General features: G+C 38.9%; 1 protein-coding gene across 2 annotated transcripts in view; it reads right to left on the bottom strand.

Annotated features, from left to right (window-relative positions):
- Positions 1 to 22890, bottom strand: part of LOC111875332 (sodium-independent sulfate anion transporter) — a 50680-nt gene that overhangs the window by 9657 nt on the left and 18133 nt on the right. For both annotated transcript variants that reach the window (XM_033755801.1, XM_023871494.2), the window contains exons 2-7: positions 13157 to 13365; positions 9353 to 9591; positions 7251 to 7455; positions 5629 to 5849; positions 4637 to 4808; positions 2543 to 2713 (exon numbers count right to left, since the gene is read on the bottom strand). In XM_033755801.1, coding sequence (XP_033611692.1) covers positions 2543 to 2713; positions 4637 to 4808; positions 5629 to 5849; positions 7251 to 7455; positions 9353 to 9591; positions 13157 to 13364 — 1216 coding nt within the window. In that variant the 5' untranslated portion in view covers position 13365. The remainder of the gene's footprint in view (positions 1 to 2542; positions 2714 to 4636; positions 4809 to 5628; positions 5850 to 7250; positions 7456 to 9352; positions 9592 to 13156; positions 13366 to 22890) is intronic.

The following is a 22890-nucleotide window of genomic DNA, read 5'->3' as shown; positions in this document are numbered from 1 at the left end:
TTACCCTGTAATTTCATAACATTTATTAATGGTGAGCTGCATTAACAAACTGTATTTAGCTACATTCTTATGGTAAAGTTGATTCCATGTAAAATTTTCCAGTAACCACTTAACAGGTATTTGAGTTCTGGTAATTAGGTTTATGCCATCGATTATTACAATGTAATATTTAATTACTATTGCTTAGAACTGTATAAGCTTTGATCATACTGTGCAGACACATCAGCACATAATAATGGAAGAAATGTTTTCTGTGTGCTCTAACACAAGAATTAGTAGTTGAATTATTGACGCATGGTCGAATACCTCCACCATAGCCCTGCGAGTCATAGGATGTGATGAAAAGGGAACCCAGTGCGTGGAGATATAACTGGGCCACCCCGTTCCTGGTGGATATAAATATGGGGACCTGGCCCTCCAAGTTGGGGGAGTCTTGAATCTGAGACAGTAAAATATGGTCGTGAGTACCGCAGGACTCGGCCGTGAGAGTGACTGCACTGGCAAAGGCCAGCAGCAATTGTAAATGACAGACCCATCTTCTCATCATCAGAGAGGATGTTACATAAGGACTACGACCGCAAGTGTTCAGTTGGGAAAAAAATAAATACTGGTTGTGAGTCTCAAGGGGCTTTTTGCCAAGCTGAACTGATTGGCGGTAAACTGCCGCTTGTAAAGTTACTGCAACACTGACTCTGAGTTGTTGATTGAGTCAGATGTGAGTTGCAGTTATGAGGAGTGAGAAGCCAGTAGTTGAGGCTGGGGACAGTTTGAGAACTCAGAGGAAGGAAACGTCCATTGTTGGAAGCCACTACAAGCAATGGCTAGTAAAGACTGAGACTGTGTGCTGTAGTTACAATGATCTTTGGAGACTGTGTTCTTTACTTGTAGTATGTTCTGTAAGAGTTCAGTAATTCCAGTAACTGATTCAAACCCTATCTATAGTCACACCTACCTTGAAGATGTACAAGGTGTACCTCTGAAACATTGGTAAACATCTGTAAGGCTACACAGTGCCATAACCAAGAAAACCACAATATGAATACTGATGTGTTGTATGTAGAGAGTGCATAAAATGGATAAATATGGAGAGGTTATGACACAGATTTGACATTGGGGAAGTATAAATGTTGTCAGTTAATTTAATTTTGATATGTGTCAGCCAGAAGAATAACCTCTTTTATGTGAATCTTGAATTGTCCTTTTGAATTTTCTAAATACTACTACATTGTACAAAAAAAATGATGTAGGCATAAAGTATTTCTCTTTATGACCTCCAACTTTTATTTTGAAAGTAATAATAAAATGAACATGTCATGCCATGTCCTCTTTTTATACAACATGCAGTTATGAGGGAAGTCTAGATTAATGATCTTGTACTTTTAACATGTACAAATATTTGTGATATGAGGGTAAGTCAATAAGTAAGTTACAAATGGATACAGAACTTAAACAAATAAGAGTACTAACTTGGAAAAATGCTTATTTCTCAACATAATCTCCCTGTACATTGAGGCACTTGTCCCACCGTTTCACAAGCCCCTGAAAACCAGCAGCATAAAATTCTTTGGGCTGCTGTCAGAACCAAGGCGTGTTCACATAGCATGGCCTACCCCATAATGCATGACAGGTTAGGTTTTCACAAAGTCTGTGCACGATGGGTGCCGCACATGCTGGCCCCACAACACAAAATGCAAAGAATGGGTCTGGCATTACAGCATCTTAATTTTAATTTTAATTACAAAGGAACATAAATTTGAATGCTTAACGCCACATTTTAATATAGTTGGTAANTTTTTTTTTATATTACCTATGTTAGTTAACTGGTGTGTGTTATTTTAGTTGTGTGACTTATGTAATCTATTACATGTATACATCTATAATCAAATGGACTATTTCCACATCCTAGGATTTTTGCCTGTATGGATATATGGAAAATAAAGGAAATGAATGAATCTCAATCACTACCACAAGGAAGAAAATGATATGCTAGCCCAAATTGTCACAGGTGATGAGTCTTGGGTTCACCATTACCAGACTGAGACAACGCATGCGTTAATGCAGTGGAAACATCCTGCATCGCCTGCCAAAAGAAAGATTAAGGTGACACCATCCTCCAGGAAAGTGATGCTCACAGTCTTCTGGGATCACAAAGGCATACTGCTCACCGCATTCCGGCCTCAAGGACAAACCGTAAATGCCGACTCCTACTGTAACATCGTCAGGAAACTTTGTAAGGCCATTCAACGGAAGCATGCAACCCGTCATGCATTATGGGGTAGGCCATGCCGTGTGAACACGCCTGGTTCTGACAGCAGCCCAAAGAATGTTATGCTGCTGGTTTTCAGGGGCTTGTGAAACGATGGGACAAGTGCCTCAATGTACACGGAGATTATGCAGAGAAACAAAAGCATTTTTCAAATCAGTACTCTTATTTGTTTAAGTAACTTACTTATTGACTTGCCTACGTACAAGAAAACTGTTCACCTCGACAGCATCTTTTTAATATAAACTCAGATAAATAAAATCAGGTGTGGTTACTTACAGAAGGCCTTGCAAATGGCAATGTTTTCCAACAGTGCCACGAGAGGAACTATGATGAGGCCAGTACCCAGGGTCGAACACATGTCAGTGAAACTTACAGTGTGGTTTGTAGTGCTGTCATAGAACTCAAACGGAGGGATTTTAAATTCTGGAAGTCCTTGAGTGATATTTCCTATAAATATTAACATCCATGCATCAGAAATGCGGTGAATAAATATTAATGAATGTTACAGAGGGTATCCAAGAGCCTCCTTGGTACCACATTCATATACAATGTAAATTGTGTATGGTCAGTTGCAGATTGATAAGAAGTGCTGTTAAGTTGTTGAACTTAGTACATGTAGCACAAACAGATTTGTTTATTATGGAAGCCAGGTACAGATAGCATATCTTACCAACCAAACAAATCTACTAGAACAGAATGTAAAAACAATCCATGGAATATATTTTGATGAAACAACTTTACTAGACAGAATAACAAGGTATGTGAATCACTCTGCTGAAGGAGGCCATTGAGATCTGTTTATGCACCACCAGTTTCAGCTGAGATAATGGATTCATGCTAAGCTAGGCCCGATGCCTACTAACCAGTATACTCCAGAAAGCCATAACATGTCTACAGCAAAGTGAAGCAACATTCAGAAAGGACAGAGGTGGAGTGTAAAAAATGTAGAAACAGTGGGGACTAAGTTTTACATTTGACTTCTTTTATAAACCAACGATTGTCCTTCAAGGAGAGGCCTTAGAGGATCTTTAAATGGATATAAGTAGTGGTTACTTGTGATGTAATTATCTGATGATAAAAATCTAAATGGAAGTTTATGCAAAATAATTTAACAATTCTTTAGAAACGCCATTTATTCAGATTTGATGCAGAACTGCACAGAAGCCAGTTGTGGGATCTTCATAATGAGAGGAAGTAGTGATCAATTGTCTCTATAAAGGACGCAGCTGGCTCACTAATGGACATACCCTTCCATGTGTTAACCCTCTAGTATTCCTTAATGACGTTTTAATTGAGTATTTGTTGTTCTGAATTTTATGATAATGAAGTTGTTTACTGCATACAATTGGTTAATTCTCCAGGGACTACCCTAGTAAACTTCTTTTTGTAATATTTTGTTTTATTGTGTTTTAGTTGCCGTCACTAATGCCAACATGACAGCCAAGAGAATTTCGTAGATAGCATGAAATTTTGTATGGTGGTAGATGTTTCAAAAGCATGCAGTTTGTATTAGTTGTATATACATATATAGAACAACAGTGTGCTGACCACATAAATGATACTATATTTTTCTTTCAGTTTAATGGAAGTACCTGTGAAATACTGGAATTATTCATGGGAAATTTTGTATGGAGATTAATCATAAGCACTACAAATTATGTATCAAATATTCTTTTTATGTAAACAATTACAAGCAAGGCAATGATGCATTACTTCAAAATTGTACCTGACAAGTAGCATAGAATCTGTATTGGTGGAAATTATATACAGAAATATGTATTTAATAATAAATTTTATAGTCCTGCTGACATCGGGGTAATGTACAAATTAAGACTGTGCCATCCGTGGCAGCCCGGGTTCGATCCCGGGGGTCTGGTCAAGTGGGATTTGTGGTGGACAAACTGGCACTAGAGCAGGTTTTCTTCGAGTACTTCGGTTTCCCCTGCCAATCTTCATTCCACCAATTGCTCCACAATTACCCTCACCTATCATCTGGGGCTGGTACAATATGCCAGAATTGACCACAGTACAAGGGACTTAGTCCCACCCCACTAACAATAAAAAAAAAGACCATGGCATAGCTCAGGTAGTTAGTTACCAGCTTCCTTCCACAGCAGTCCAGGTTTGAGCCCAGGTCAAGTCATGTGAGATTTGTACTGGACAGAGTGGCACTGGGGCAGGTTTTCTCCAAGTACTTCAGTTTTCCCTGCCAATTTTCATTCCTCCAACTGCTCCACACTCATCATCTGTCATCCAGTGCTTGTACAATAGGCCAGTTAGTGGCCGAGTTACCAAGTGGACTCAGTCTCACCCCACCCCAAGAAACTAAAAGAAAAACTAAGGTACAGATTACATTCACTTGATACTCACCTGTTATTTTAATTGTATCTGTGTTTTCAAAATGGTAGCCAATGAAACCACAGATTACAACAAGAATTGCATTGCGGGATGTACCAATGAGCCAGAGTAACTTATTTATAGCTCGTTGCGTTGTAGTCATCTGTGTTTCATCTTTAGGTCCTACTTTCACCATGGTCAGTAACTACAAGGAAGGTAGCAATCAATTCTATAAATATTATCTTCAAAATATGTACATTTACAGTGATTTGCTGCAAGACACTTGGGAGAACTATGCACAGATGGGAGGATAATATTAAAATGCATATAAAAAAGAGTAGTGATGAGGATGTGGACTGGGTTCATCTGGCTCAGGATAGGGTCCTTTAGAGGTTTGTTGCAAACATGGTAACAAACCTTCACTTTCATAAAATATGAGGAATTTCATGACTATTTGCTATGCATGATGGGCAGTGTTCCATGGAGTTGTTACTTTGCTAAAAGATGTGCTGTTTATGGGAAGCGTTGCAAAACTTCAGTTTCAAACTCATGAAACTTCCTCAGATGACTTGTTTCTGACAAAATTTCATTGGAAAATAGAGTCATAAACCAAAAGCTCAGCAATGAATTTTTTAGTGGGAGGGGGAACTCGATTTCCATGCATCCCTATCCCTAAAGAATATTTTGATACTTCTTAAAGAGCAGTCAGAATGACTAGGTCACAGTTTGTTGAATATTCAGTGGATGTACATAGGAAGGCATGCTCAAAAGGCATATTTACATTTTTAGATTTATTTGCTTAAATACTCAAGAGGCTGAAATATTTTTCAAACTTGTTGCTTTTGACAAGGTACACATTTTATATTACCCCATTTTTTCTTCAAATGATGTATTGTTATGCACTTTGTATGAAGAGTTCATGATGGGGAAGTTTTATCTGTCCATCAACAGAATTTTTTACCTAAGCCCTCGTTACCAAGCTTGAAGATATATAATCAATGGAAATGAAAGAATTTTATTCTTACCCTCATGAGGAGCAGAACTGCAATGCAGGCTACTCCAAGGACTGTGTCCCATGTCCTTGTATCTTTCATAGAATGAAACAGACTGTCCCAGTTTTCAATAAAAGTGTTTCCTGATGCATGTATACCCAATATATCTTTGACTTGTGATGTCACAATGATTAGAGCCGCTGCTGACGTGAATCCTGATGAGACAGGGCCTGATATGAAGTCTATTACAAATCCTGTAAACGTAACAAAGAAAAGCTTGTTTAGCAGTGAAATGTGTGGTGCTTATATTTTGGAAAACTAGATCGATAGAAAACTTGTTGAAGAAAGAATTAATTTAGTGACAGAGCACATGAAAGTTGATGGTTTTATTGGGTTGCACAAGGAAATTTCAATTCATATTACTTTCTGCCTTGATATAAAGTTGAAATAATAGCATGATTCAAGTGATAATGTTAAGAAACATGCATGATTTATGCTGTACGGTGTTCATTTTCTGTATCTATGTTTATGTATGATTCAAACGAAGTCCATAAATGTTCATTGACCATTAGTAACATACCAACATTACTCGGATATAATTAATTTTATATTAAATTTTCTACCGTATTCCTTTATTGGCATTAATCAACTTAATTTAGTATGGGTCAAGCTTAATAATAAGACCTACTAATTAGATAAAGGGCTGTATATGTTATATATACAAGCATGCTTCAGTAAGCAATAGATTTAACAATGCTTCAGACAAACAGTTCAAACTTAATTAGACAATATTTTAAATTCTCAGTGTTTGAAGTGCTGCTGTGTCCAGTGTTGTATTAATTGTCTCTTTGACCTTCATAACCCCTACTCACATGGGAGGGATATTTTATTTTAATTTCATTACATTCTTTTGTGTTAAATGTAGCAAAGGGTTAAAGTTTGGTTTGATGTTTGTGTCAAATGTTGTACTTGGATACAAGAGCCTCCTCTGCTAAAGTATTCATAATGATGAAAAGAAATCATCTCTCTTTGAGACCACTGAGTGTCATGTTTGAGTGATTATCACTCCTTCAGGTTTCAACTACTGGTGTAGTGGCCAGCCATCCTGGCATTGCATTTGTCTCAGCAAGCAGGGACTGCAGTAGTATCTTAAAATAAGCCGTGACTGCTGACTTTCACTTCATTTTTCATTTTGTCATTCATACTACCCATTCCATTCAATGCTATACAAATGTGAACTTGAAAAAATTGTTATAACTTATGGATGTAACAGTCTCACGCTGTGAAACTGATCAAGTTGGCCCATGTGGTAACCCTTATGAAGTGCATTCAGGAAGTCTTCGATTTGAATGCTGACCAGTACACTTACTGTCCTGACTGACTTCTTCATTCTCCTAAATCCCTCCAGACAAATGCTAGGATAATACCTTGTATTATGCTATGGATGCTTCCAGCCCTATGCTTTCCACTTCATTCACTGTTACAGCCAGTTATCTGACACTATGTAATGTGAGTTACTGATTGCATAATTAAATAACATGCAAATGAATGGAATAAGTAAATCATTCACTGTGAAAACCATGTTATCCACAAATAATAGTACCAGATGGTACTATAAGAATTTCTGACAGGGCAAAACAAAGTTGTACACTCACCTAGTCCAAGGGTGCCCATTAAAACTTCAACACATCCAGCCAGAAAACAGAGTAGGATAGCATAGTAATGAGCATTAATTCCGAGATTGCCAACCTGTTGATATGTGAGTAGTGAGACAATTGCTGTGGGTCCCATGGGCACATCTTTACAGCTGCCAAACAGAATGTACAGGAAGCAGCCCAGAAATGAGCCGTACAGACCATACTGCAACATTAAGTGCACCGGAGACATAGTTATGATGTTCATTAAAGTGATGAAAGTATTATACATTGTCTAAAGCATGTCTCAAATGTAAGTGATCTACACAGGTCTGTAGATCTTATCACTAGACAGAGATGAGTGGCCTACTTAACACATTTGTCTTATTTATGCTGTGGAATTTAAATTGTCCAGACAGCAGGTTAACTTGCCTGACAGCATGGCTGTCTTCTATTCTGGAGCCCCCCAAAAGTACATTCCAACTTAACAAGTAGAAAAATATGTGAAAGGTAAAGGTAAAGTTGTCCCTATGCTTAACTAATTAAGCACTATGCCATGAAGGCGTATGGGGGAGTGGATGTATAGTTCCACATTTTCTTGACCTCAGCATTATTTGGTGGTGAGTGGTCAGCTTCATGCCCTGGGCACTTTACTATGAGGGACAGAGACCCCAGTACCCACTGGATATGAGGTTGGGTGAACCCTAGAGCTGGTCTGGACGACTTGGAGAAGATAAAATTCTTGACCCTACTAGGACTTGAACTCCGACCCCTCTGTTGTCCAGCCCGTATCCAGTCACTATACTGATTACGCTATCCCAGTTCCTAAGAAAAATATGTAGAATTATTAAAAGGCTGTTTGCATTTGAAAGCAATTTTCTTGAAAAATAGTTGCCTAGATTCTGAAACTATAAACTGGATAAAATAGATCAGAATATTTGTGAAGTGTAAACCTTAATTCATATTCTATTTATAGCCTTATAATTCAAAGAACAATTCTGCAGGAATTAACATCAGAATCAATGGTGAACATGTGTAATCATTTCTCATAATAGGAACTAGATTACTGCTTTTAATATCTTTGTATATTGTTTCTGAGTGCAGTATGTCATATGGAAAATATAACTTTTAAATCCCTTGCGTCAAATTATTTATCTGTCCACAATAACAAAACTGCACTAATACTGAGAGATACTGAGGGATGTGTGGAGATAAGGGTCTACTAAACAATAGGTAGCATTAGAGTTAATTGATAGGTTGTTTAATGACAGTAAAATTTTGTACAAAATATTTTTATCATTATTCCATGTGCACAAATAATTTGAAGATTTATTATCAGTGCTATTATAGATGAGTTGTTACAATAAAGTTGGAGTACATAGTCACTTTGTTGTATCCAGCCATCTCTTCATTAGTATGTTATTAATAACATAATAATTAGTCACAATATGAATAATAATGCTGCTCAGTCTGAATGAATTTTCATTAAAAAGATATTGAAGTTCTTTGCAGACATTTGTCTACCAGATTCCTAGTTGTCTGTGGTAGGCCATTATACTAATATATTGTCTGAAACACTGGATTATTTCTGTTTCACAAAAATACAACCTGTGAAGAAGCTTATACCAGAGGCTTTTTGTATTTTCCTTCAATTATACTCAGTTCTGTTCCACACTGAACAGTTTTAACTACCCACCACTTCACTTAAAAATGGCATATATGGAACTTCATGTAATACTACGAGTATTAGGGTCAAATCAAGGACAAAGAGATTACGAGTACATTATTTGTGAAGAAAATGAGAGATAGCAGGATAATATTAAGATATATCTTAACAGAATAGATAGTGAGGACCAGGACTGGATTCAACTGGCATGCTTTTCTAAATATTACAATGAAGTTTTGGTTAAATAAAAGAAAAGAGTTTCCTGATCAGTTGAATAGTCATATGTCCTTAGTTTAGTCTTCTAGGTCATATGTATAAGAATAGTGTTCACCATTTGTGTAGAGTCTGTTATGAAGAAATTTTGAATCAACTGTCGCTTTTCAGGCATGATAATGTATTTCACTCTAAGCTGAACTGCAAATAAATATTTCAGAACTATAGAGATAGTGATACATACCTCTGTGGGAAGGCCAGCAATATTGGCATATGCGAGTGACTGAGGAATAACCGTGAGCCCAACAGTGATTCCTGCCACAAGGTCTCCAACTGCATCCTGTGCTTTGTATTTTGGCATCCAGGAGAGTATAGGAACACGCTTGTAGAGTACTTTCTTTGTGAAAGATTTCTTGGCCTTTTCGCGGATCCAGTTTACCAGTTCCTGCTTACGACTTTTAGTAGCATCTTCATTTACCACCACTGAAACATAAATTGTTTTAATTATGGCATGCTCTTGCTGTGTCTCAAAAACACAACTTTGGGCATCTGTGTAGCTCTGTGGGTATTGAATTGTTATCTGGTTAAATGTTCTGTTCGCCACAGTAATCTTTTGTTCCATTCAATAATACTCATATACATATAGATAAACAGAGCTTTATATTTAAGAGGGATATGCTTATGATATATGTCATTCATAATAATATATAGAAGTAATATAGATTTTATACTTCTAAATTTAAACCTTCAATAATGAAGTCGTCATTGTGCAGACATCTGTAGTGGGGACAACACTAACCCCAGTCAACATAGAGGCCTAACACATATGCTATAGGCCTTCTGTAGAATATAAACTGTGATAACAGAGATCTGACCGCCTCTGTGGTGTAGTGGTCAGAGTTCCTGGCTACACATCCAGAGGTCCAGGTTCGATTTCCTGCGCTACTAGGTTTTCTGAGAAGTAGTGGGTCTGGAACAGGGTCCACTCGGCCTTGTGAGGATAATTGAACTATTTCAAGGAAATAATGGCTCCGGTCCAGAAAACCGAGATTAACGGGCATGGGGATTCGTTGCTCTAACGAAGCAACACTCTCTATCCGCTAAAATTGGCACTAACTTCGCCGACAAGCGGCGGTCGCTCACTCGGTATAGTTCGCTTGCAGGCTAAGACCGCGGAGTTTGTTTTGTTCGTTTGTTTGTTAGCAAGTACTTTTGTAGAATGTGATATAATGTTGTGACCGTATAAAATATATATTTCAGGAGGCTGGAGAAAATTGTATAATGGGAACTTAATGGTTTGTGCTGTCCCATATTCGAGTATTATTACGGCGATAAATTCAAGAAGGATGAGCCGGCTGTACCATAGCTTGCCGATTTCCCACCGTGGCAGATCGGGTTTTGTTCCAGGGCAGATTATATGGAATCTGGGATGGATAAAATGGCACTGGGGCAGGTTTTTCAGAGTACTTCTGTTTCCTCTGCCAATTCTCATTCTGTCAGCTGTTCCACTTTCATTAATCATCCTACCGCAGATATTATATGACTGTTGTTAAATGACAAACTTTAAAAAGTTGATAAAATATGTGGAGAATGTAGTATATGTGGAGAGATGAGAAATGCTAACAAAATTTTGGAAGGAAAACCTGAAGGGAGGAGACCACTTCGAAGACCTATGCATAGATAAGAGGATAATACTGGAATATATCTTAAAGAAATAGTATGTGGAGTTGTAGAGTGGATTCAGCTTGCCCAGGATAGTGTTCAGTGGTTGTTTTGCTAGGAACATTTAACATCGGGTTCCGTAAAAGGCAGGGAATTTCACGACCAGGTGAGCTACTGTTAACGTATAAAGAAGGGCACCGATCCACAGAGTTAATTAATTAACAGTATGTGTTATGGTCTTCCGAAGAAAGTAGCCACGTACTTCTAAGTAGCGAGAAGTTATTTTGACATACCTCTCGATGTGTGGCCGTTCACATAACATAATAGGCGAAGATTCCTTCAATAGCCTACCAGAAAGTATGCTAATGATTGTTATATATTGTAGTAGCATATGTAGGGAGAGTTGGCATTGTTAAGCAAGGAGCTCCAAACGGAACTCATAAGGCTTACTTTCCTATTTTAGGACTTGAGGTTCTTACAGAGGTGGTTATGAACTGTTCTATCTTCTAGAATATAACGCCGTGTAGTCCCTTAAAAGTTAACCGACTTTTCGGAGGAACACTGCGCCTCCATATCACATTTCGAATCCTTCATATCTTGTGTTAACGTTATATTTATTTCATGTAAGTTTGCATTCAACCTTGAAATGAGATGCAGCCTAGCTCATGAGTTAGCGTTCTGGACTCGTGAACAGATAATTTTAAGGGCGAATCCCATTTAGAAATATTTATTATTGCTTGCAGTTTCAAACATGTCACGAAATGTCGCTATTATTGTATTTTAAGGGGTGGGGAAGAACTTTTTTCATATATTGAGTCTATAGTTCTGTCTGTGATATTGTCGGATATAACGTCAATATTCTGCATAATCGTCATTTTTGTAATCTTCGCCATACATCATTTTATTCATAAATTGAAGTTGTGTTTATTATTTATTTCCGTATCAACTTTTGCATGTGGTAGGCCATTACTTATCGCTGCCAAAACTGAAAAGAGAAAAACTCGCCCGACAGCGGTGTCGTTTTTCCTTTCTACAAAGGATTCACTCACTCATGGAGCTGAGCCCTTCTTGAGAAGCCGCAAATTGTGCAGCTACTCAAGAATTTCCTACCATTTTATGGAACCAGAAGGTCCATTACCGTATTCACAAGAGCTCTGCACTGGTCCCTATCCTGAGCCAGATCAATCCAATCCACACCATCCCAGCCATTCTCTCTAAGATCCAATTTAATATTGTCCACCCATCTACGCCTTGGTCTTCCCAGTGGTTCTTTCCTTCTGGCTTTCCCACCAGTATCCTATATGCATTCCTCTTCTCCACCATTCGTGCTACATTCCCTGCCCATCTCATCTTGACTTCGTCATTCTAATTATACCTGGAGGAGAATATAAATTATGAAGCTCCTCATTATGCAGTTTTCTCCAGCATCCTGTCACCTTATCCCTCTTCAGTCCAAATATTCTCCTCAGCATTCTGTTCTCAGACACCTGCAGTCTATGTTCCTCCCTTAATATCAGAAACCAAATTTCGCACCCATACAGAACCACAGGCAAAATTATAGTTTTTATATTATATTTTTTACGCTTTTAGACAGTAGGAGGTTCTGAACTGAATGGCAGCAAGCATTACCCGAATTCAGTTCCCCCTTAATTCCCTCCTGAATCAAATTTTGATTTGTTATCGTCGTTCCCATGTATCTGAACTGTGCTTCATTTTCAGAACGTATGTTAGCCGTCTTTATGTCATGAGTTTGCCTTGCATTCTGGTGACAGACAGCAACATATACTTAGTTTTCTCTGTGTTTACTTCTAGACCAATCTTCTTACTACGTAGATCAATTAAAGTTTGTGTTTTTCTTTATGGTATCTATGTTATCACCTAGTAGAGTCACATCATCAGCATAGACCAACAGCTGTTGTGTCCCATTTAATTTCAGTCCCACTTGGTTTCCTGGATCTTCCTAATGGCATATTCTAAAGCAAAGTTAAAAAGCAATGGCGTTAAAGCATCTCCTTGTATTAGACCATTCTGGATAGGAAACTTATTAGACAAATGTTTAACTCTACGGACTTTACTATACTTTTCGTTTTAATCAGCCCAACTAGTTTCAAGGGTACCCAAAACTCATTGAGAATACTGTAAAGTACTTCCCTCCTAACTGAATTATAGGTTTTCTTGAAGTCTACGAATAGCTAATGTAGTATTCTCTTATTATCTGCATAATATTAGCTTTTATAAAAGAGCTCTATTTCTTGGAACTAGTAAAGGAAAATCAAAATCAGATTTTGTGTAAAATCAAGGCTCGTAGACGCATAGGTCTCTAAATTCACTTCATGTGGAATAAAGTGAGGATTTTGTCAGGCGCGTAAAGAACGTGAGTACTTACATACGCTCTGGCTACTTCCCGCTTTGGGGTGTCCATTTTGGATGTTGTGACGGTAGAGGCCGTTCATTAAATCCGAGTCCCGCTGATCATGGTTTCGTTCCATCATGTAGTAGGTGGCCATGGCCTCCTCTTCGCTTAACGAAGCAGTGCTTGCCCGATCTGTCGAATCCGATGTCATCTTATGTTCTGATGTCCGTCTTCTGGTCATACTGCAAGCCAGAGTTTACTAATGTTGATATATCAGCAACAAGTAATCGCTAGCTAATGAGTGTTGATTGGTTCGCATACACTCAGTTCTCACGATAAAAAAACAAGTGTCTATATTATAAACCGAACGTTTGTTCAGTGGCGTAACTACAAAATTACATACACTGGCAGATCAGCTATGAAGAATTATAATACTTCTCAATCCTCTGGTCATTTGGGCGTCTGAGGTCTGAAAATCATTTCATTCGTTCATCAGTGGTACTACAGCCCTTTGTTAGGCCCTGGCCTCGTCTTCAGTTTTGTAATTTCTTTTTGTGTAGATGGTAGGACTACTTGGACGGAGGATCAGCCCATCGCAACACTGCTACCTACACGCAGGACAACACAAACAGAATAAACGCACACACAGACACCCATGGATTGAGTGGGATTCGAACCCATGATCCCAGTGCTCGGAAAAGCGAAGACGGTTCATGCCTTAGACTGCGCGGCCTTTGTGATCGGCCCGAAAATCATTAAATATATATAATACTGAGACTTATATCCATGAATAAATTAACAACCCAGAAAAAATGTGTATTATTTGAATTATTTTACAATTTTTGGCATTCACCTACATTTCTTATCTAAACGGCAAGACGGTGAGAAGAGTATGGGAGAACAATTCCTTCTTCGTGAGAAAACGGAAAACGTGACGAAAGGAAAGGAAGCATGCAAGATACTATATAGAGTACAGAGAAGCATCAGCCCCGCTACTTAACTGAACTCGTGAGCTTTTCGTTTGGGGCACGCGGTAGCGTAGTTGGTTGAGGCACTATGCTACAAGCCGGAGGGTCGCGGGTTCAAGTCCCTATGAGGATTTTTTTTCAATTGACCTAATCCTTCCAGCCGCACTATGGCCCTGGGGTCGATTCAACATCTAACAGAAATGAGTACCAGGAATATTCTTGGGGGTAAAAGGCGGCCGGCGCGTAGGGCTCACAGCCTTACCGCCATCTATGAGCCGATTGTCTAGAACATGTTGGAACCGCAACATCTCACAACCCTATGGGCCTCAAAGGCCTGTTACAGGGATACCTTTGCTTTGCTTTATTTTGCATGAGCTTTTCGTGAAAATTGTCACTGTCACTTCTATTCTACCAAATAGCCCATTTTAGCTTCAACCGTCAGTTAAGGGCTGGAGGGTCGGCGTGAAGATACATCTGGTTGCATGAAAAAAAAACTTGAAAATAAAAGCACTTGTCGTTAACTCCGAAGGTTTTATGGAAACCGAATGTTCATTACTGTGTTCACGAGAGCCCTCCACTGGTCTCTATCCTGAGCCAGATCAATCCAATCGATACCATCCCATCCTGTCCCTCTAAGATCCATTATAATATTCTTCACCAACCTACTCTTTGGTCTTCCCAGTGGTCTCTTTCCTTCTGGCTTTCCCACCAATATCCTATATGCATTCCTCTTACCCCACATTTGTGCTACATGCCCTGCCCGCCTCATCCTCCTTGACTTGATCATTCTAATTATACTTGGAGAAGAGTACAATTTATGAAGCTCCTCATTATGCAGTTTTCTCCAACATTCTGTCACTTCATCTCTCTTCGGCCCAAATATTTTCCCCAACACCCAAATCTTAGGTTATGTTTTTTTATTTATTTATTCATTTAATTTGCATATTTGCAATCTACTCTCAATTAGATTATGTTAGCGTAGGTAGATACGTAAATTCTGTCGTTGTTGAACGCCACTGATCCTAGAAATTACGCCTGTGAAGCAGTTGGTTTTGTTGAACAGAAGGGCCAATAACCCCTTCCGTGACTGCTTGCCCGGAAAGCTCTCTGACGTCACTTCACTTGGTAGAACTGTCCCTATTTTATTTCTCTTACATGTCTATTTTCTTTCTTCCTCATTTCATGCTCGAGAGACAATTCACTGTTCTTGCAATTTTTTTTCGCGCTATTGTACCATTTTGGAGGCGAGAAATGGAGGGAAATGTCAAACAATTGTTCATGATTTCAAAATCAAGCCATTATTCTGAATTTTTCGATTTTTCATGGATATAAATCGCCGCGTGTTGTGTGTTTACTAATCTGTAGACCTTAATTACACATGCAAGTGCCATGAGATGGAGAAGAATGCATTGACGGAGATTTGAGAAAAATTATATGCAGTTAATTCAGCAGTGTGTTTGAATTAGGAACAATGCTGACGAGTGGAGAGACTGTCCCTTAATTCAACTACAAACATTAATGTTATAGACATGTCCGAATTTTATGAAAATGGGCCTGTAATATCTCTAGATAACTCCTTATTTTGATACTTTTAGAGCTCCGTTATTATCAGGGCCCATATTTTGATGAACCAAAAATATTTTAAAATTAACCGAAAAAATCCAGAAAAATGACCGAAAATCCAGAAAAATTACCTATAAAGATGACCGAAAAATCATCTAAAAGTAAGAAAACAACCTAAGAATGTATCATATCATGGAGAATCTACTAATTGTTTTAAAATGTATTTTTAATCTTTATTAACACCGTGAACTCAACGTTACTCTTTTAAGTTCGTCCTCATTTTTATGTTGAAAATTAAGCAATATTGATTGAATTTGAAGCTAAATGTTTTAATACGATTTTTTCTACCATGTTTGAAAACTATTAAATGTACGTATATGGTTTATATTCCAATATTTAAGTGCCACCTCATTCAGAATTGCAATAAATTACAGTCAACATGTGGAGATTCTCGAAGGTGAGAGAGCGCCTATTGTCCGATAGCACATTCTTGTACTTGGAGAAACTCCTTTCCACATCTGCAGACACAGTGGGAGCGTACTTGAAGTGCGCCAAATCACTAGCAGTAAGTTCCTCTTCAATACTGAAAGCGCTGAAGAACTCTCCTGACAGAATTCGAGAAATACTGCGTAATGTTTCACAACCTGAGTTCTTATCTAGAACATGTTTCATTTTTCTTTACACCATTTTACCACTGTCCCCTGACACTTTCTCCAAATCACTGGCTATTTGTATCACGAGAGCGAGCGAATCTTCTAGCGTTGCTCCTTTCTCCCGTAAGCATTTCCTCCCTCAAGGAACTGAAATTTGCCTTGCCTGTCCTTCCATTTCGATGCACGAGAACTTTTCCTGAGGAGCTTCAATTGCCCTAGCATCCTCCGTCTTTATTGAATCTGCAGTGTGTTTCACTACTTGAACATGATCGCAATAGTAAACTGCAGCATCAATCCACGTTCGCCAACTTGTGATGATGGGTTCCGGGGGTAGTGGAACACCAGGAGCCATAGACTTAAACTTCATTTTACAAGCTGGAGCCTTGACGAAAATCTTCTTCGTCCTCGACACGAGAGCATCCACTTGAGGAGAGCTTGATCTCACTTCCTCTGTCAGTCTATGCAGTGCATGTGATAGACAAGTAACGTGCACCACTTTCGTATAAAACGACTTTATTAACACTGCCTGCTTTTAAACTACATGGGGCCACATCGGTCACAAAAAGCAAGATGTCATCATGTCGCATACCCTCTGGCCACGGTAAAAACATTGACTTGTCAAAGAGTTTACAAACTGTGGAATGATTAACTGATTCTAGCACCTCACCTTCGTAGCAGAAACACTTCACCTGGTCCATCAATTTCCAAGGTTCCAATGATGACGTTTGCTATGTAGCGAGCCTCCGTATCGCAGGTCTCATCAATGGAAACGAAAATTTCCCATGCACTCTATTCCTAATCATTTCCAGATATTGTTGTAGCACTTGGAAAGGTAGTTTTTCCTGAGTTTGGATTCCATCTGGGATAGAAAAACCACAATTCATTTTTTTCAGTTTTTCCTTGTTCAGATCCCAAAACGGAATATTTGTGGACACCAGAACATCACACAGATATGTGAAAAATCCGATGACTTATTTCCGCCTTCAGATGAACACTGTTGGAGTTACATTTGCACAGATTTCTTTTTGTTCAAAATTTGCACTGCTCGTATATGCTTGTTGCGGCCGATATGTTGTTGTACTGTGAAACATTTTTCTGCTGATAATTTTATGTCACATATTTTACAGTATAAAATGTTACCGTCAGTTGAAAATATATCATCTCCAAATTCAGCTGCAATCTGCTTTAAATTATACGATTTAGATGGCTTTGCTTTAGGCATCGCGATAAAATGAATCACTTTAGTGTAACACAGAACTGACTTTTCACACTGAGAATCCTTCATCAACTGTGTCTTTGTCTATACGGCCAAGGGCAAGAAACTGAAGACAGACGGAGTTTTATTGAGCAACAGTATGTCACAAAAAGAGAGGGATTCTGACTATAAATATTTTTAACTAAACAAATTCCTTTGCACAGAACTTGGAATGGGCCGCAGTGTGAGTGACCACTGTCGTACCCTGCTGCCAGCTAAAAATGTTTTATGATATGTAATGTCAGCACTTTCCGCAAAACGAACGGAAAGGACGGGACATTATTACAACTTAATACTGCATACTGTGGTAGCAGGTACTTGGGGTACAGCTGCAGGCTGCCTTTGTAGAGGCAGGAGAAAGAGAAAGAACACTTTACTTGCATATTATTCACATTTCTGAAAACATATGAAGAATAATTCTCTAAAATGGCTTAAATGATAAAAAATACCCATAAAAGTCCAACAATTTTCCGAAAAATTATCCCAAACCGAAAAAAATGACAAAAAACTTAAAAATGACGAAAAATGACCTATAAAAGTTACATTTCTGTAACCAGCAGCTCATCTCCGGGATCTATATATTTACGGACATCGAATAGGATACAAGGAAAAAAAAAGATGACATGTCATCAAAATCCGGGCCTTGGTTATTATTATCGACATTTTTTCTTGCGAACTCCTGAGATGGGAACGATATTAAATGTATGGTCTGAAATTCTGTGTGGTAATAGGTCTATAAAAATTATAAAACTTTGTATTTCACTAAAGCACTTTCATGTCAAATGTGAAAATAACATTATGTCAGTTGAGCGAAAAATTTTCATGCGAGGGAACTTATGAATTATTTGTAACGCGACTTCTGAAGAATAGAGATATGAATGAATGAGGGGTAGGCCTTCTCGGCCCTTGCACCGCGACCTACAGTGGTCAATTGTGCTTCCCCTTTTGATTATCCCCTCAGCAATCCCGGCGAGACCACGAGGAGATGTCCCAACGCATGCCTGGTCCATGATGCGTCCCCACCAAGACACAGCCATGCCTGGGCCATCCTCACCGAGGATGGCGTCATTACCACCTGTAACATGTGACATAAAAACGTCACAGTTACCCCGGGATCAAACCTGGGCCGCCAGAATACGGATAACTGGGTGAACACAGCGACGGACTACAGGATGGAAAGCCAGGCTTTAATTCCTGGCAGAAATAAGACATTTTCCTTCACTAGAACCGGTGTGGGCGACGTGGAGACAATATAGCCTTTAATGGGACTCGAACTCCGACCCCTCGGTCACCCAGCCCGTTTTCAGTCGCTATACCGACTGTACCATCTTGGCTGAAATACTAATACTAACTACTACTACTAATAATAATAATAATATTAATTAAATTCAATTCATGTTTATTTACGTGCAAACTTAACAGCGCAGAGGCCAATTACAAAGTTAGCACGAGTACACAGAAATATACAAAAATAATTAAAATACAAAATATGACAGTCTCTATAATGGCAATAAATTAATAATAATTCTAAGAAAAATTAAAGTTAGCGTTAACAGGCGAGAAAAATACAATAAACATATTTCCAACGGTTACGCCATTTTGTGGCGAGAAAATAATAATACCAATAAAACTAGCTCCAGCCAGCGCCCAGCTGTTCTGCACGTATGCCATCCCTAAATGTTTCTAGTTGACTCCATTGATTGGACCTGGGCAACTGCAAGAACATCGGGCCATATGTTCATTGGGACATGACCTGGGATGGTGGCTGCCATGTGCTGAGACCAAGACAGTCTCACTTCGCTTTGGGATTGGTAAAAGAATTAAGAAGCTATTAAACTCTCTCTCTCTCTCTCTTTCGCCTTTGGTTTATGTAGTAAGTGCAATGCAATGTACGGAGCATCGCTGTACAAGGCGTAANGGGCAGGTTTTCTCCGGGTACTTCGGTTTTCCTTGCCAATCTTCATTCCACTAATTGCTCCACAATCACCCTCACCTATCATCTGGGGCTGGTACAATAGGCCAGAAGTGGCCGCAGTACAAGTGACTTTGTCCCACCCCAGTAGCAATAAAAAAATTAATAAACCACCCCGTTTTACTAATTCCCATAAAAAATTCTACCTAAATTATTGAAGCTACTTGATTTTAACCTTTCACATATAACATATATTGTTTATAAATATTTTTTATATTGAGAAAATTAAATGTAAAGAAGAAGTTCCGTGAAAAATAAATCTCTTACTTTCCTTATAAACAACACTGACCCCATAGAAAACGACGCGTCCAACAATTCTTATATTGTTGCGTGTGCATTATTTGCAGCGGTAACTTTTTCCCGAACCGTTGGGTAGCAGCAAAAGAAAAATACTCATGCAGACGCAGACTGGGGGGGAGCCGTTGGGATGGGCTCAGTTGCCATGATATACGTATCAGCTTTAATAAGCATTGGTTTAGGCATTCAAAAGTAGATAGCGGGGATACACAGACAGCAAGGCGATCTCATAAGCCTGCATTCATTTTATTAAAATAAGGAAAGTAAGCTGAAAATGGATTTATTTTAACTGACAGTTTAATGACGACTGATATGTATTCAAGGACCACCTAATGATCTCTGTAGATGAAAATAAAACTGAGTATTAACACCTTAATATCAATTTTATAATCAATCGTTGTGTTGACGGCTCCTAAACGTACCTTTAATTCAAGGTACACAACAGGATACAGAAAATAAAGATCGCTGTGTAGCGACTGTTAACGTTGCCTAGTACTGGAAAGTCCCGGATGGATCTCGATGCTTTTCATCAATTCTCCTAGACGCATAGCGATACCATTTTAGAATAAGCCACGATCAGTTCCTTCTACATCGTTCCCAGTTGATCAGGTTGATATAGCGTTGATGCTGTACACTTGTTTCTGGAATTACTGGATTCGTATCCTAGCCAAGCTTTATCAACTGTTCTGACTGCGGTTTTGTGTGATATTTCTCGATCTCTCTACACAAAATATCACCATCAACTCATAATTCCTAGCTTCTTACTATTAATGACCATCTTTCTATCTTCTTCGATGTTATACATTTGCATACATGTACGGGGTAGCGTAGTTGGTTGAGGGGCTATGCTACAAGCCGGAAGGTCGCGGGTTCAAATACCGATGAGGTCATTGGATTTTTTTCAATTGACCTAATCCTTCCAGCCGCACTATGGCCATGGGGTTGACTCAGCCTCTAAAAGAAATGAGTACCAGGAATTAATTAAATAATTTTCCTGGGGAGTAAAGCGCGGCCGGCGCGTAAGGCTGACAACCTTACCGCCATCTTTGAGCCGATTGTCTAGATAATGTGGGACCCTCAACGTCTCACAACCCTATGGGCCTTCGCGGCTTGGTACAGGGATAGCTTTACTTTACTTACTTTACACGATACAGCATGCAAAGTAACCAAAGGATCAGTTCTTTCGAATATGATATCATTGTGCTCTCTGACGCTTTGTCGCCTATGCGGCCAAGCGTTGTTAAACAAACAAAAGACAATTGGTTTGATATAGTATACATATTTTTTGGCCAGACGTTTGGAAGAAATAACCAACAAACTTCATTTCACACTGAATAATCGCCGCTTTTAATACAATATTTCTTAATAACCTTCAACTCGACCTTTTTCCATATTCATATCAGGATGCAGCTTTGCAATATGTCGCTTTTCCGGTCTAGAAAACCGAAATTAACTGCTGTGGGGATCCGTTGTGCTGATCACGCAACACCCTCTATCCGCAAAAGTTGGCATCAACTTCGCCGACAAGCGGCGGTCGCTCGGTCGGTATAGTTCGTTTGCGGACTCAAGCCACGGGGATTGTTTATATATCGCTTTACTCTCTGTCAATTAAATTGGATCTAAGGGGGAAAGGGGTAATTGCATAATGAGGATATTTATTGGACTCCTCACCAAATATAATGATATAAAATAAGTGATGTTTGGCATGTAGCACGCGTGGAAGATAGACGTGTACTTGTATGAAATGTAGATCGGAAGATCTGAACAGGAGAAGTCACATGGGAGCCTTTTGCATAGGCCGGAGGATGAGATTAAAATGGCTCAGAAACAGGATTTGAAGATGTGGATTTGATTATGTGGCGTAGGACGTGATTCAATGGAGGGCTGTTGCGAAAACGAAAACGAAACTTCGGTTTATGTAAAAGTCATGAATTTTTCTTGTCCAGTTGAGTGACCCTCACCTTCTGAAGTACGACTTAGACTTTTACAACCGTGTATTTTTTTATTTCATTTCACACTGAAGTATCAAATCAATTGCTCCTAAGGAAGTGGGATCTATTTAATGTAAATGTAAAAAGCGCAGATGTGTCTGATTTGCAATCCTGGATCCATAGATCCTAACTATGCTCGTCTTAATGGGATCATGTTGTTCATTTGAAACCTTTGAAATTTTCCATTATGTTGAGTTGCTCATACAGAGAAGCATAAGCAGTTACTGTTTAAATGACCAGTCTTTCATAGCAAAATATTCTAACCTTAATCCCGGAACTCAGACAAGATTTTCTCTGTAACCTAACCACCTGCTTGGCGTGTGCTGTATTTCAGCAAATATTTCAGCGTTTTTCTCTATTCTGTAGAACTGCAATCATCACATTATAATTTATTCCCAATTTGCAAGTAACGTTAAATTTGATTATTTCGTACTTTTCAAGATTCATGGCTCTGGTTATGCGAGTATCCTTTGTGAATTTCATGACACTTTATACGTAGGATCTGCAGACATTTTTATCGAAATTTTATATTGTTACTAACGAATCATTGTTCGAGAAGATTGTCTTATGTCCTGAAAAAATAGAACTGTTTGTTTATTCCTTGACAGTTGTATGGATATATATTTCTGTTGATTTATTTTCTGCAACTTACCATCATGAGGACCACGTATTGATCGCTTCGTGAATTTCACAGTTAACAATCAATGAAGCATATATGGATATATGTCACTTATGCAGTGTAAAGTCGGTTATGGTCGCCTAGGGCCCAGACATAAATGGAGAATAGTGTACTAGACAATGAGCTAGGATATCAGTTGGTACAGCCACGAGGCTACGGGCTGGACAGTCGAGGAGTCGGGGGTTCAATTCCCGGTAGGGACAAGAGATTTTTCTCTTCTCCATAAGGTCCAGACCGGCTGTAGGGCCCACCCAGCCTCCTATACAGTGAATACTGGGGGCAAAGCGGCAGGAGCGTCAAATTGACCTTTCACCTTCATCTAGTGCCGAGGTTAAGAATAGTGGAGTTATACCTCCACTCCCTCGTGCGTTTTCAAGGCGTGGTGCTTA

This window comes from Cryptotermes secundus, unplaced genomic scaffold, assembly GCF_002891405.2.
Source record: "Cryptotermes secundus unplaced genomic scaffold, Csec_1.0 scaffold442, whole genome shotgun sequence".
NCBI lineage: Eukaryota > Metazoa > Arthropoda > Insecta > Blattodea > Kalotermitidae > Cryptotermes > Cryptotermes secundus.
The sequence above is the reverse complement of the archived record's forward strand: the minus strand, read 5'-3'. Positions and strand labels throughout refer to the sequence as shown.